Source organism: Corvus cornix, chromosome 2, assembly GCF_000738735.6.
Source record: "Corvus cornix cornix isolate S_Up_H32 chromosome 2, ASM73873v5, whole genome shotgun sequence".
NCBI classification, from domain to species: Eukaryota; Metazoa; Chordata; class Aves; order Passeriformes; family Corvidae; genus Corvus; species Corvus cornix.
The window spans coordinates 26831920-26848608 of NC_046333.1; the positions used below are offsets into that span (position 1 = coordinate 26831920).

The 16689-nt window shown below is 40.6% G+C and overlaps 1 protein-coding gene and 1 non-coding gene across 7 annotated transcripts in view; one reads left to right on the forward strand and one right to left on the reverse strand.

Annotated features, from left to right (window-relative positions):
* HECW1 (HECT, C2 and WW domain containing E3 ubiquitin protein ligase 1) overlaps window positions 1–16689 on the forward strand; it is a 264830-nt gene that overhangs the window by 87571 nt on the left and 160570 nt on the right. For all 6 annotated transcript variants that reach the window (XM_039548885.1, XM_039548883.1, XM_039548881.1 and 3 more), the window contains one exon: window positions 13810–13917. In XM_039548885.1, coding sequence (XP_039404819.1) covers window positions 13810–13917 — 108 coding nt within the window. The remainder of the gene's footprint in view (window positions 1–13809; window positions 13918–16689) is intronic.
* On the reverse strand, window positions 5839–5974 carry LOC120409842. Its single transcript, XR_005601663.1, has one exon. It is a non-coding gene; the product is annotated as a small nucleolar RNA SNORA49 (small nucleolar RNA).

A 16689-nucleotide genomic window follows, 5' to 3' on the forward strand; every position in this document is an offset into this window, starting at 1 on the left:
GATATTTTGATATGAACAATAATTATAGACTGAGACAGTCTGAACTTGTCCCAGAAAGTTTTGCTTTTTTTCCCTTTTATTGTGTATTGGAAGTTATATTGAGCCATGTACATTAGCATATTTTTGGCAACTCCATCTAGTAAATCCAGCCCCACATAAGAGTAATAAGAAATGGTTTCAATCGGCTTTTACCTGATTGTTTCACTTCAGTATAAAATTAGCTTTTCTTAACCTGGTTTGGTTCCTATGGAAATAGTCCTGCTGCTGAGACTGGACTTTATGTTAACTCGTTGCTTTCTGGTAAATTTTGAACATGGTGGATCAGTTTCAGATGCATTTCTCTGTCTATTAGGGGTCTTAAAAATGTGAAGTTCTTACATGTTTCTTGAAAACCAGCAACTTCGTAAAGAACTGGTGCCCCCAGAAAGGGAAATGTTGGTAAATCACTTTCCTTGTCTATTTGGAAGGTGTGCCTAGCACTAAGCAGATATTTTAGTTCTAATAGCACTGTTTCATCTTGCCCAGACAAACAACTGAAACCAGATAAAGCATATGATGTTGTGAGATGAGCTTTCGGAGCAGGCATAGGGGACATTGTAGGCAGCCACAGTGTTACTTAAGTGCTTTAGTGGATAAAACCAAATGGCTTGGCTTCACATACTGAAGATATTGGGAACACAGATGTTGGTGACATAGGGGATATGTGAGAAAGTACTAGATAATAGGTCTGAGCATGTAGAAGAAATATGGTGGCAAGGTGTTAAGCACTGGAAAATAAGTGCAGGGTATTGGAGAGATTTTACAAAGGGATACACAAGGGTGGCTATTTAGGACATGGAGGGAAAGAAGTGGAGGTTACAATAAGCCGGGTTGCAGTACTTGTTCCCATGAGTAACCTCATAAAATGTCCTGCTTTGAAAATACAAGTAGGTTTCTGAAATGTAAATCCTTTAGGAAAGAAACAGACTGGATTTAAAACAGATGCCTCGAAATCAGTCTGGTTCTTCGGCCTTAACAGAAAATTACTTATGTTTACAGTTAAGTTTGAAGTGGAATGTTTTGCTGGAATAGATGACAAGACACAGCAGCCCCCAGTACTGGGCACTAAGAAATACTGTATGCCTGCTCTGCAGTAGTGCAGGCAACTCGTGAATTGTTGCCTCAGTGGATAGAGGCAAAGCATTCCTTCTGGAGGTCTGAAGTCAACAGAAAGTGCATAGGGCTGTTTCACACTGACTGAGCTCGTTCAGCCAGGTTTTACAGCTTGGGCATTGCATCCAGGGCTGTGAAGACACACTCTTAATTTTTTTTGATAGTTAACATGAATACATAGAAATTTAACTGGACAAAATAAAAATACACCCTGGTACTCCTGCTTAATTTTCCATATCAAACAGGATACATTGCCCCAGACACCCCAGTAAATTGTAGGGGCAAATTTTGAAGTGTATCCTTGATCCTGCTGGCTGAATACCAGTTGTTTATGACAACAGTCAATGGCTTGTTCCAAGGAACGCCGCTGCCAAATGAAAAATAAATAGCGTGTCCAGTCCCCAAGAAACCAGTAGCTGATCCTTGATGTCTTTGAAGGTGTTTTGTCTCCACTCTCTCAGGTTCCCACTATAAATAACTGAGGAAACAGCAGACAACAGCATCCCTCATTAGCTTTTTTCTCTTCCCTTCCCCTCTTCCCCCTCATGCCCCCCCCCCCCCCCCAAATCTCATGTAAGATGAGCTTTGGCTTGGTTCCCTTTAAAGAACATGGAAGACTGTGAAGATCACTTGGGTTTTAGTGTTTGTTTGACACGGAAAACACTCAGAAGCCATGAAGGTAACTGGCATTGTGGCTATGTCCACATTTACAAAGTAGGGCGAACCAGTAGGAATGGGCCTGTAGAAGCAAACATCTGATGAAGGTGTTTTGAGGGCTTGAGTTAGAACAGTTCAGTCTGACAAACTGAATGCCCTTGAGTTGCTGTAGTGCATCTTTCAGTTTAGTTTCATCAGGACAGAATCGAGTTTGTGTGGCTGTATGACAGCACAGTCTGATGGTGACAAAGTAGGGACAGTTGGAAGGGTCAGTACAAAGCACCCTTCTGACCTGAAATAAAACACTGATGCCTTCTGTTTGTGACCAGTTTGTAGGGGCGGGAGATCCAGACATCCCTAATGGTTTAGATTTGTGTCTGCATTTGCACAGATTTGGTGAGTCTGCATTCCTCTTTAGAGAGGGAATGTTCCTGGCCTTGTGGATATGACCTTCACAATGTAAACTGATCTATAACTATGTTTTGAATTAGCAGCCAGACTGGAACAAGAGAACCAAAGAAACTATGAGCTTTTCCCACTCTGCTCGGGAGAGGATTAGTGTTGAAGCCTATTATTATCACTTGTATGGCAACTCTGTTAACTGTTGCGATGCTGCTGGTCATTCTAGTGTGTCTCAATCCAGCTTGTGGATACAGCCCAATCCTTTCTGTGATTGGGTTGGTGAAATTGGAGCTGAAAGGTTTTAATGTAGTATTGTGGAGAGTCATGAGAACTGGGAAATTATTTTCATCCTTAGGATATCAGGCAGTGTGTTGTGGATTTTCTTTAAGCCTTGGTGTTGGGAGCATTGGAGTTGGTATTTGTTATTTGTCTTGTGGGAGTATCCCAGGAAGGGGCTATGCAGAAGCAGAACAGAAGGCAGTTCTCACATTGTAGGAGTTTAATCCTTGCCATTGTAGTATTCTAGGACATATCTCCAAATAATTTTGTATGAGTGTTGGTTTTGAAATGCATAAAACTTACTCTGTTTTCACCACTCCTGCCATCACTAAAATTTTGATGATACCCAATAAACTGCAGACTTCAGAGTAATGGTATTCTAAGTCTGGGGAAATAGAGATGATATAAAGGGCTTCCAAAAAAAAGAAAGAGCAGAAATCATGTGTCCTATATGTTTTCATACTGTGGGACATTTTGGGGTGCTATTCAAAAGTTAAAGTAGCCTGAAAGAGGGAGTCCACCCTGTGTGGAAGTTCTATCTGCTGGCTGCTCTTGTGAAGAGCCACAGCTCCTTTTATCACAAGATACCTGTTCTTCTCCCCTTCAATCCATTTATGCATTCCTTAGGATGGCCAGCTGGGAAACAAAACAGTCTTTGCAGATGCAGGTAAGAGCTGGATTTAGTACTGGTTATTAGAAGTTACTAGGATTTGCTCATGGTCTCAGGAAATGGACTAAGCAGCCAGTCAGTCTCTCATAAAACAATGTAGAAAATGGTGGTCAGGTCTCTCATGGCAAAAAATAGTATCCATCCTGAAGCTTCCTGAAAACATCCATGCACACGTACATGATTTTCATGAAGGGCCATAGAAAAACTCCCTAGTTGAAGGGAGAATAGTAAATGTTGACTCTCTTAAAATATAGATATTATTCCTTCAGCACATTTTAAGATTAGCCGTGGAAAGATAACAAAAAAAAATGTAAATTGGGAAAACAAGCATTTCTTAACACATACTGTGCCTTCAGGAATAGGAATTACGTTTCATTCCTGCTAAGCTGGAACTCTAGAGATGCTCTAACTTCCCCTCTTATATACTATCTATCAGCTCTGAGCAATGCAGAGAAACCTCTACATTCTATAACAACTCATCTGAAATGTGTGTTTGTCTTCCCTCAAGAGAATTACAGTATTATGAACATTCAGCAGTTTTTCAGAAAGAGACCCACAATCAAAAATATGTGTAAACACTCAAAAAGAGTTCTCTAAGAAATTTGAACATAACAAAGCTCTGTTGCTATTTAAAAGTCTCTGTAATTTAAGTTTTCTATGCAGAAAAGCTATTTGTAAAGAAAAGGCCCATTGGGACAAAAATTAAACTAAAATAAAGTTATGAATAATGAAGAAAGGGTATATTTTTTTAAGTAAGGACTCTCATTTAATGGCTAGTGTGAGGCAGCTGGAATATTTGCAGTTACTTATCTCAAGGCTTTCTCTTTCTCTCTTATCTCATTTGCTGTTGCTATTTGCTACAGTATGAAGCCCCTTTAGATAAATTAATATGGACTGCTGGCAGCTGCCTGTAGATAAAGAGCTATCTTATAATTACTGCAGTGGCATTTTAGCTGCTACTAGATTTCATTTCTGTCATCACCTCGGTATCTGATGTAAAGGAACTAATGAGAAATGTTTAAAGCAGACTTTCAAAAAAATCATTTGCTCCAGTGTCTGTGCACACTGATGTTAGGGGTTTATCAGGGCTAACATTATACTTTTCTTACCCATATGAAGTAGGCTTTCTTTCTTTCAACATTTCCTTACATGAAAGCAAAATATTACTAAAGGCTATTTATTAAAAATGTCTTCATACACAAATCCAATATCTTGCCCATATCTGGCTTTTTCCAGAGTAGTTCTTCTCAAATTTATGTAAGTAGAAATGTCTTCACCTGATTAGTGACTAAAGTTTAACTTCAAAACTTTTTTCCTCCTCTCTTTCATCTTGTGGTGTTATTTCTGCCCCAAAAAGGCAATTCCCCACAACCTGACCAATCTAATAACTATTGCTTAATAGACATTTAAACATTTGTTTAAATACTCTCTGGGTTGATTTTTAAATACTCTCAGGCTTAAATGGCCTGTGTTGCTATTCTACCCACTGAGACAAGTGGAAAAAGGTACATTTTTCCTGCCATCAGACTTGGACCAGAACTTGTTTGTGCAGTTATTTTACCAAACTTTGAATGCATACAAGCAGAAAGCATGTTAATGTTGCCAGCAGAAATGTAAAATGTTAGAAACAGCAATGTTCGTATAAGGGTGGGGTTGTGGGTGTCTTTGTTATAGGTCTAATCCCCGACTTAGGCTCTCTCTCCGTTTTTGGATGGTTGCTCCACCTCTCTGCTTCAGCTACAGCCATCTGTAAAACAAAACTCTTTACAGTGTGCCTGCTTAGAGTGAATTTTGTTGATGTTGTGTCCTGGGGTTACCCACTTTTCCAATCCTTTTATGGCCTTTGGAAGAGAATCTCACTGTGGTCTTAGGGCTCCTCCTCAGTAGGTCATCTTGTAGTTGGGTCTGTCACCAGGCTGGGGATGGCAACCATGGCTGGCTGTGATCAACTCAGCAAGTTAAGCTTTGTTGGACATCTGCAATTCTGCTCCCTCTGTGAAACATCAACAGAGGTGGCCAGGCAGCTTTCATGAGGCACAGCGCTATTTATATCAGGAACAAAAAGTGTCAGAGGAGCAGGTATCACAGGCCTTTGGCAGATATATTACTGCAGCGATATCAGTTCTTTGTTCCAACCTGGCTCGCCTTCACCTGGCTGCTTTTTGTTCCAGTGAGAGTGATTTATCAGGCTGAGTCACTTTTTGCCTTTCCCAGTTCTGTATCCGGTGAGCCACTTCAGCCAGACAAAACCTGGATATGCTGTTTTACAGACCCAGCAAGTGTGACATGAACACAGTTAGCTTTTGCATCTGATTCACCCCTTTACAAGTAGATGCAGTCAACGTTTAAATGCAAGGGTCTCTGAATATTCCCAACATGTATGGCTTCTAACATACCTTCCCTTTCAGTGCTTCCAAGTGCTGTCATTTGTGTTAATGTTGGTAGTAGCAATGCACCAAAAACCTTCTGCAGAGTGGTTAGTGTAGTAGTGGTGTGCTTTATGGTCTTTTAGGGAACTCATAGTAAAGAAGCCTGCAGACTGCCAGTTCTTTTCCTCAAAGATATTTAATATGTGGTAGAGGTGTTTACTGTGTGCCAAAGGATTCCCATTTTCGTGTATTACTTCTCCATAAAATAACAGCTCTTATGAACATCTTTCTAGGTGAATGGGTAGAACAGTTTTCCACTGCAACTATTCATGCTGAATATCAGGAGACGGAAATAATGCAGACAGGGAGTACTGCATCCTCATGCCTTCTCAGTGATTTCTAGGGTCCTTATGCCCTAAAGGACCCTAGAAATGCCCTAAAAAACCCTAGAATGCCCTAAAACTGCCGATATTGCTAATAGCCCAGACTTACAGTGAACTCAGTAATGATCACCTACTAAAATATTTCTGAAGAAATCAGTTAGTGGGGGATATTGGCGCACCAAATCCCAGGTTTTGGCCTCAATCCTTCAAAAGAAGCGTATTCCATGCAGCAAGCTCAGACCATTGACTGGATAAAATCAATCATGGTGTAAACAGTGGACAGAACAAATACAAAATTCTTGGCAGGATAAGGCTTAAAGCAGAAAGATTTGTTTTGGAGAGGTTGTCAAGCCAGCCATGTGGATTTTGAAGGTTCAGCATATGTTTTTCTTCTCTTAGTTTTCTGGTTTAGAACTAAATCCTTCCCATTCCTTAGTGTTTATAACACTTACATTGCACTGCTCATAACACAGGAATATTCCCATGCTGCCTTCTACAACTACTGTAATGACTGTGTATGCATTTAGCTTTTGTAATCTTGCTCATCCATTGATCTCTCCAGCCCTAAAGACATTTTTTTTCTTCACTGGAAATCTTTCACTTTGTAATAAGTTTATAACTGAATACCATTTTTCAGATAAAATCAATCCAGATTCTCAAGAGATTCTTTGCACGGTGGTGCTTCAGTGTACACATCTGAGTTGCATTTGGATTTTTTTTTTTTACTGCTTTATCAGATTACAAGCTCCTGTCTAATTTACTGTCTGCTGTTATGTCTTTTAACATTTCTGTAAATCCATTTTTCAAATACTGCAAATTATTTCCCCCATATTTAATGAACATTGTTAACCTGGAAAAATGTCATCCTTGTTCACATTTCAGATCTTCCAATGTCCCTTTATATCTTGTCTTCATATTGCCTTGGGCCTGCAGCATCTCTTATTTTAAAATTTTCTTGCAAATTTCATGGGTGCGCTGCTTTGTCCTAATCTTCATTTTCCAAATTGCACTGTAGTAAATGGGGAGGCTTCCATTGTGAGAACTTTGGAACTGTTGTCATATTAAAAACAATTTTGTTTTTAATATTTTGTACCTTACCACACATTGGATATCTTCACTTTTTCAATATCCTTGTTTGGATTCCTCCCTCCCATCTTCAGTTCTGTGTGCAAACTGGATGTCATTACTTGTGAATATGTTTGTGCAATGCATAGCTGAAGTAGAGCTGTTGCTGTACTGAGACCCAAATGTGGTGCCCCTGCTGCAGGGTTAAGAATAAATCTGGAAGTGCAGGTGCTTTAAAGGAGAAGCCTGTAGTTGGGATGGGCATAGCTGAAGTAACACTGACAGCTGTGTGGTGCCATCACACATCTAAGGGTATGCAGAGCCAAATGACACCAGTATTACTGGATAGATGCCCATCCCACTGCAACCTAACATCTGCTGTTGGGGTTTTAGTCCCCACAAGTTTTTAATGCTTATCCTCCACTCCTTGCTTTCTTCATTCTTTCTACCTTTTCAGCAGAAGATTTGTGGTTACAGGAGAGAAATAGATGAGTGGTGGGTTGTTCTGGAGCACAGCTCCCAAACACCTCAAGGACACCATAGAAGAACAGAGTCCATGGCCATCAACTCTGCTTTTAGCCAGAGGTTCCACTGTTGCAGGGAAGGAGAGGGAAGTCCCTTGAGTGACAGGGCTCAAACTCTCAGTGTGGTCAGCTCAAGTGCAAGTGAGGAAGAACTGGATCCACAGTTCATCCAGAGCCTTCTGAACACCCACGCTTATCATTGCCAAGATTTAATAGGGTCTCTGTAACGGCCAGTCATTTGCGTTTTTAATTGTTGTTGGTGTCATAAAAGATGAGAATGCTATCTCCCAGCAGTAATTTGGAGACTGGTGGAGTGGTAAAGGGTGATAAATGGCTCTGAAAGTAAGCTACATGTTCAAAGATAAAAGTGTTTTGCTGAAAGTTGAGACCCCTTGATTTTGGGAATGGCTGATATGTCATTTGGGTTTAATGTGTAATTCTTTCTGCTTCACGTTTGAAATCCACCATGCCTGCCTTTCTATGTGCCAGAAGCAGTTTTACTCATGGCCACCATCTTCTGCCCTCGGTGACCAAGAATTATTCTAACTTTGCCAACTCACTCCCCATTTTATTACAGTTTATCTCCCTACTTTCCTTTCGTCTTTCTCTTGCCATGTCTTCCTCACGCTGCTCTTCTCCACTCATTGTTCACATTTCTCCCTCCCAGTTTTTTTTCTTTAGCTGGGCAAGGGGCTAATTTTTGTGGGATTAAAATGGAGCCATTGATGTACTCAAAAAAAGCATATGCAAAACTCTTAGATCAAGAATTGAGCTTGCAGCACCAGGGAAGCATTAGGCCCTTGTTTTCCAGAACTCTTCTCCCTAAGAAGTTATAGAAGGAGGGATGCTAGCTGTAAATTGCAGTATGTTAATTGCCTGCAGCAGAAATTGGCAAATGAATTAACAGTGAAGTTTCAATCCACACTAAAGCTTAATATGTAGCAGCTGAAGTCAATGGAAATGTTCCTAACTATTATTTGTGATTTTTAAAATGTGGTATCTTTGTACATAAGAAATTGGGATCTGCATCTTCAGCATATATTTCTCATTAATAGCTTCTCTTCTGCAGAATGATGACTGCTTGTATTGTACAGCTCTTTGGAAGCACAGCTTCCAAGGGCTGGGTTTTGCAAAGCTAAAGGATTGCAAAAGGGAAACACTTTCATGGCCTGATACAAGACACTACAAGCTCCACTTGTGAATTGCAGAGGCTGTGTCATCATTTTGTTTTCTTCTTCAAGTGATAGATTGGGTGGCAAGAGAATAAACATCAGAAATATGAAGCTTATTTATGGCTTACCCCTTCTATTACTATTCTGCAAGATTATTTTATTTTACTGGTGCTTTATGAAGGGTCTGGAACACATGTCCTGTGAAGGGTGGCTGAGGGAGCTGGGGATGTTTAGCATGGAGGAGGCTTAGGGAGGACTTTATCACTCTATCTGGAAGGAGGTTATAGCCAGATGGGGGCCAGCCTCTTCTCCCAGGCAACCAGTGATGATAGGATGGGAGAACATAGTCCCAAGCTACTCCAGGGCAGGTTTAGGTTGGACATTAGGAGGAATTTCCTCACAGAAAGGGTGATTAGATACTGGAATGCCCAGGGAGCTGGTGGAGTCGCTGTCCCTGGAGGTGTTTAAGGAAAGACTGGGCGTGGCACTCAGTGCCATGGTCTGGTTGGCAAGGTGGTGTTCGGTCGTAGGTTGGACTCAGTGACCTCAGATGTGTTTTCCAACCTAACTGATTCTGTGATTTATGAAATCTCTTTCCTGCAGCTTTCCATGCTAGTTGCAAAACAGATCAACCAGAGTGCAGCCTCTTCATACAGAAAATTATTTTTAAAAGCATTTTGCTAGCTATCGTCATATGTCATAATACAGACATATATATTGACCAAAAACACTTTTAAATTTCAAACTAACGCAGATTTATTTAGCTGAAGACTAGAAGTCCTTCTGTAATTTCAGAAGTACAGCATTTCCTTTTCAGAAGGGATCAAGACATGAAGTGTAACTCTTATTTTTGTGCCATAATTGCATTATTTTTATAGGAAGCGAGTGTTGTAGTATGTAGTGTTAAATCAGTGATGGATAAGAGACTGGAATACTGTACCAAGTTCAGGAACCTGTCTGACATTGTATTTCTGTCTTATGTTAATTATTTGTTTCTTTGAAAGTAGACGCATTATTCTAAATTTTGTAGTTGTTAATCTTTGAGAATGTGGAAAGATAGGCAGGTCATATATATCAGCAAAATACTGTTTGAGAAAGGGAGTTAGTTTTTCATTTCTCCCTCCTAAGTAAAACCAAACAGACCAAAAGGGTCACTCAGCTATTTGTAATTTAAAATCCATCAGTCCTTCTGAGGAAGATGTATTGACTATCTGTTTGCTTTTCTGTGGGAATTTCAGGCAAACTTTCAAATACCAAGGTCCTGTCTGTTTAGCGTAGGCTGCTGACAGCACTTGAAGTCCCTATTAGATTGTTCACAAATCTTTTTGAGGAGTGGCCTTTATCAACATTTTCCCTAATTCCTCTGAAAAACAGCATGCTTTTTGCCAATTGCATACTGTCTTTCATCTGAAAGATAACTTTCTTTGGTGGCCATGGTTCTTTATCTCTCTCTAGTGCTTGTGAAGTATATCGGGATGCTCACATGGAAGTGACAATACAGAATATTTTTAGCAGTAAAAGGCTGTGCTTGGCGGTATCTGGTTTGGTGAGGAGAAGCAGTCCATCAGAATTGCTGCTGGTTCCCAAAGCATTTGCTTCTAGCATGCCTTGGTCCCTCTGACTGCTATTTGGATCTGGGCTGCCTGGCTCCTGGTCGTGCATCACCTTCCTTGTTTCTTCTAGGGCCCGTGGGATGACTGTGGGAGCTGCTGCTGCTGTCCCAGTGAAGCCTTGTGGGTCTGCAGCCACCTCCCCTCTCCAGCAAGAGGCAGCTGACACTTCTGCATGCCCAAAGGCAGCGGGGGCAGAGAGCAATGTCTGCTGGCTCCCCGTCTTAGACACCCTCACCATCCCCAGCTCTAGCTCCAGGAGCCACTAATGATGTTCAAAGTGCAGCACATCCCAAATACTCACCCATTTTACACTTTCCTTAATTAGTTAGCTGTCTCTTGCCCAGGGAAATGAAGCTGCCGACCTAAGAGCAATTGCAAAGTGTTTGCATTTTGGCCAAGCAGGGCCAAACCCAAGCTATGCAGAGGAAGCAAATAGCTAGTTTAAAGGTTAATCGCATTTCAAAAATAGAGGGAGGGAGATGCATTACAATGCTTCATTGGAAATATGTCAAAAGGCATTAGTTGCTGCCTGAAATATGAAAGGGAGCAACATTAACTCTGCTCTTCATTTGTATGGAGGTGAAACAAAGTATTTCACCATTTACCTTTGGGAATTAAGTTGCAATATGTTTTAAAGGTCAGTTCCTTTGTTACAGGGATTCTCAAGAGATACAGGAAATAAAATTTGTTTTCCTTTGCACATACTCTTTCTCCTTAGCATACCATACCATCTATTCGCTTACCTATGGCGTGAATGTTGGTAAATATATGTACATACATATGCATCTAGTGCACTAAACAGTGTTGTATTTCACATGCACCATTTTCTTTGTCAGTGTGCTACATACATAATGTGCATGTTGAGGGAATAGTATGCCTGGAATAGTATTCCTTGCCAATTAAAACAGATTGACCAGGAATATTCATACATTCCAGACTCCTGACAAGTTTCAATTACTGCTATTTTTAACTTGCCAGAGGATATTTCTTTCTTATCTTTCACCTTCCAAAAATACATACCTTAAAAAATTGAAAGAGCAAAATTTCCCTTTTGGACCTGAATGTGCTCTTCTAGAGATAAAATTTGTCTGGCTTAAAAATCCCAATGAACATAAATTTCTACTAGTCTAAAAATAATTTTTATTTCTTTGGAATTAGGGAAGTACTTCTTTCAAAAGAGACAGACAGGGTTAAAACTGACTGTGAGAACAATTTACATATTGGATTTCTAAATCATGACATTTGTAAATACGCTTTATATACAAATTGTTTTTATACTTAAAGATTGCACTGCTCCTATTTGGGTGCCCTGCATATTGCAGAGCTCCATAAGCTCATATTAAATTACCCTTTCTGCTGCCTGAGCCTGTATTTCATCAGTGGCCGCTGTCCATAAACTGTGTGCACATGACTAGTTCCATGTATGTATCCCTTCCCTGGGGACCTGCTTTTCTCTGGATGCTTCCCACACATCCCTCTCTTGCCTCCATGGTAGGAGGCAGTGTGCAGGTGTTACTCAGTGGGAGCAGCTTGTTACCGATTTCCTGTGGTCTCACCTGTCAGCTGTAACCATAGACTGGCTTGTTTATCCTTCCCTTCCCGTGGTCTTCTACCTTGGACATGCAGATGGATAGTGGTCTTTTTTCTCAGCCTGGTTTTCCAGGCTTCCTACACTTTTTCAACAAAAAGGAGGAAAGAGTTTTCTGGAGTCATCCCCACTGGCGCAGCTTGCAATAGGGATGTGCTTTAGTTTGGGTATGGGCATATGTCAACATCTCTGTCAAATTAGAGGGGCTGTGGGTGGCAGAGTTCATGCTGCCTTTGTGCCAGCTGCAGGAAGCAGCTACAGTGGAAGTGCCAGCTGGTCCCCACAGATACTGCCTATGAACACAGTATTTTAAAGCTGATTCTGGGATCTCCTGTGCCACTAAACTCTGGCCTAAAATTCCTGCAGTTTCTTAAGCAAGGCCATCCAGTCCAGCTCAGCTAAGCGTCCTTAAGCAAGCCTGCTATTTTATAAACAGTACATCTTGAGGAACAGTAATTGCCCATGCATCATAATAACATGGCAGGTGTTGGAGCATCTCCAGCAGCTTACAGAAACTAAATATGATAAATAAACATCACAAGTGAAGAAGCCAGTGAGCAGCATGCCAGAGCTGAGGGATACTTTCTGTGCCCCTTCAGGATAAGAGCCAGGCGGGGTTCCCAGGCTCCAGCTCAGTGCAACATTTCAGTATATGCTCACCTTTAAGTATAAAGTGTTTTGCCTACCAAAGCAAAAAGGACGAGTTTAAGTCTTCTCGCAAGTATATAATGTTCCTACTTCCACAGAATGATGTGCATGATTCTTGATAATATGTATCCAAGATGGTCCTTTACTCAAGGTATTCATAGGTAAACCAGAACTCTGAGAGTAACAGTTGTATACTTACCTGCTTTTTTTAGATATATATAATTTGGAATTTAAAAGAAGACACAACCAACTATAAAGTACAAAGTGAGAACAGAAATCCTACCAGAGGACTTTGCTATTGAAAGATTACAGCAGAGATGTACTTCAAAACAGAGAATGAAACACAGCTGGTGAAATAATTCCTGACAATTAGCAAGTCAGCAAAGGGAAAATTTGTTGTAGATAGCATTGCTATTTATAATTATCCATTGCAATTGTTAGTGACCTCATTAGAAGGATTTCTGTTGTAAATCCCTCAAGAGTATCACCAAAGAGTTCAGTGTCAGTACTCGCTCACCTTCCTCCTTTGAGAGCATGACTATATAAAGCCAATGGGACAATATTGATATCTGTTTGCTGCTTTCTTCTTTCAGTGGAAGAGTAGTTTCCTTCAACTTAGTCTCATTTGTTAAACTATTGTGATAGTCTTTCGGTTTCTCAGTTTTGTCTGTTGGGCTGCTTCATCTGTTCTGCAGTTGGTCACACCATCAATATGTCCTCAGGCATAGTGTCCCTTGTTGTGTGGCATTATCTTCGTTTTCTTCTTGAAACAAAGCCAATTCTTCAGTGTTTACAATTGATGTATTTTAATGTCAGATTGAGTGAGATTCTCACTTTTTAGTGCAACTAATAATTAACATAATCGTCTTCAAAACTGAGCCTCAGGACCCATCCAGGACTATTTGCATAGCAAGGCTGAGTTGGTTAAAGCACATTTGTACAAATCTCTGTTAAAGGAAAAGCCCAGGAGGTTGCTGGCTGGTCTCTGCAGGTAGGGATTGTGGCCTTTTGCTTTGTCAGGGCACAGATGCGAAATCCATTTCATCCTACTGAAGCTGGAGCAATGAGGCCATGGCCCAGCCCATCCTGGGTTGCTGCTTCAGCTGCTTCGGCTGAACTTTTGAATAATATAAATGAATGATAAATCTGATTTCTCAACATATCATGCCAAACTCTCTAGTAGCTCTAGTATGTTCTGTCAAGCCAAAGCTGTATTTTTAGCCTGACTCTCTGCTGTGCATATTGTCATAACAGGCACTTACTGAAACCAAACTTCTTTGTTTATAGACGAGGTCTTGTCGGAAAACTTTTTGGACTACAAGAACCGTGGCGTCAATGGCTCTCACCGTGGTCAAATTATCTGGAAGATTGATGCCAGCTCTTACTTTGTGGAGCGTAAGTATTTTCCCAATTCTGCTATGATTTAATTCAGTCATTGCAGAATGGTAATTCAGCTGTTAGTGTTGTTTTTATGATGTTCCTATGCCCAATATGTCCCTTAGGAAGGGCAAAAAATGTTACCAAAATCTTTGAATGTTTTGATAGAAACTGAAATGCTTGGTGGAATAGTAACCCACAGTTTCTGCAAACAAATTTTGTGGGCATTGACTTAATTACTTTTTTTTAAATACAGTTATGAATATGTGTGTTACTCAATTTGCTGTTGTTTGGACTATATCATTAGTAATGAGATGCATTAACTTTAATATGGTTTTAAGGAAAACAGGAAGTCAGGGGCATAATATCATTCCAGGAAGAATCACATTGGCTTTTAATTGGAAAACTTCATGGTGCATCCAGCTTCTAACAGATTCAGGTGAACTCAGAAGGAGAAAGTGTTGAGTTCTGATTATCATCTACATGAATAAAAGTATAAATATATGTAGTTGCAGCAAGGTACACTAATTTCAAATTAATTGTTCCTCATTACATTAATATATTACCCAGGGCATTTGATGCAATGCAGTATAACTCTTTTCCACCCTCTTAGCAATGAAAATACAGAAACACTGAATTTGCTTCTGCAAAGTAGTAGGTTCCTTATACAGCAAGTTAATATTTCCAGCCCTGACTGTCCCATCTCCCTGACCATTCAAATCCTTCCTCTTTTCAAAGATTTACCATGTGTTAATGTGTTGCGTTGAGCCATGATCAGACGAATCAAGTGGACCAAAAAGTCCATTGGTTTGATGCTTCCACAGCCCAAAAGCCTTGAGCATTCAAAAGGCTGTGAAAAATATGTACATCCATGCCTTACCATTGACTGCAGCCCTCCCCTCCCCTTATTTCTCATATTTGGTTTTCTTCTATGTTCCTCGGTAGCTAATTGACCCTTGTTACTCCTCCCTGCCTACCCCTTCTCCCATTTGCTGTAATTCCTTCTCCCCGCCTGGTAACACCCCCTGGCTGATGTTCCTTTGGTTACTGTGTGTTTTCCACACCCAAATTGTGGGGGTTCAAGACCCCTGCAAGCCATGTTTCTTGGGTTTTTTCCGTGGATTTTTCTCTCCAATAAACCCTCTCCCCCATGAAGAAGTCGCTCCGCTTCTTTCCTGCCTCCTCTGCGCACCTGTGCCATCGATGGGCAAGGCAAACGTGAGCAGGTGCTTCGCCTGCCCTCCTGCGCTGTGATCAGCCCCCATCCTCCCCGTTCGGAGCAGGCAGAAGATTGCCCAGTGCCTGGGGCAGCGTGCTAGCTGGCAACGGCACCACGGCATTAGTGTGAATGCAATCCATGATCATCTTTGGATAGAAATTGGGTACTCAAAATACTGGACTGAAATCTGTAGCAAAACATCTGTGGTGAAAGAGCCACATCTATACTTAAGGAGTTAAGCATGAAGAAGAGTAGCATGAAGCAATTTGAGTTATACAATTGAACTGCATACTTCCAGTGATCTGCCTTAGCCTCCTGGAAAAAACTCAGAAGTTCGGTAAAAGCATTTATAAATTACTTGACAGGTTTATCTGTCTAAGACTGTCTAAATTTGAGAGCAGTCAAAGAAATCTTTGATATAACCTATATTTTAAAGGATTTGTAAAGGACATGAGTTATACTTGTCCAATCTATGACTTTGATCTTACATATCTGATGCTCAGTCCTAGAAGCAGGTTCTCTCTGCAGTATGAAGTATTGCTGATGGTCTGTAATTCCTAGTGTCAAACTGAGAATGTTCTAAAGAATTTAGGGAGCTGCTGAAATGCCTACAGGACATACAGGATGTTTGTATCCTGTGTTTTGAAAAATACATGGATGTGAAACTATTTAACATATTAGAACATCGGGATTTTTCCAGTTATCCTGGTTTTGGGGCAGAAATTCATTACATGATCTAACCTTTAAAGCAGGCTCTAATTTGCAGAGGCTTTGAGCCATGGTTACAAATTCAAGAGACTAATCATACTTTCTTTTAGCTGTTAAAGAACTGTGGGAAGGAGATACAAAATCCCAGACTGGGTTTTTGAAGAGACCTTTTTTTTTAGTACCTTGGATTATTGAGGAAGGGCAGAAGTGTGATGAGACTGCTGGTGGCTTCCTTGCCTAATCCACAATACAAAACAAAGAGGCAACATGAGAAACGCTTAGGAGAAAGCCCCTTTAGGTGGGCCACTTTTCATTAAAGGCTCCACTGCACAATGACTTATGTCAGCTTAATAGGTTTGCCCCCATTAGCTGAGACACAGTAGCTGTTGTTAATTGATTGCATGTACATTCTTCACTTGCCCTACTGTAAGAAAATGCCAATTAGCATAACCATCCTTCATTGATGCTTGGAACTAAGTTGTACTACACCATAGTTGGGCAGCCCATGCTTGATGAGTTGTTGCCTCTTGGTAATTTGTTATGCTGCTACCATTAGGTTGTGAACATCAGCCCTGAGATTATGTATCAGTGCGCTCAGGAAGGACAAATCATTGCCCTGTCCAGAATTAAAATAGGAGAAAATTAAGTAGGCAGTAGTAAATAACAGCAAGTGCACTTGAGCCACATGACTACTCAAGTGGGAAGCCAAAGCAGTGAAGAATGTTGATGTATGTTGGTTTTATATATCTAAAGGCATATTTGAGGATTCCTGCCCATTGCTGAGACTTACATATGAAAGTACACAGCTTTGCAGTTGATTAAATGTTATGTTAAAAACTGCAGTGTCTGAACACCTTGTGTAT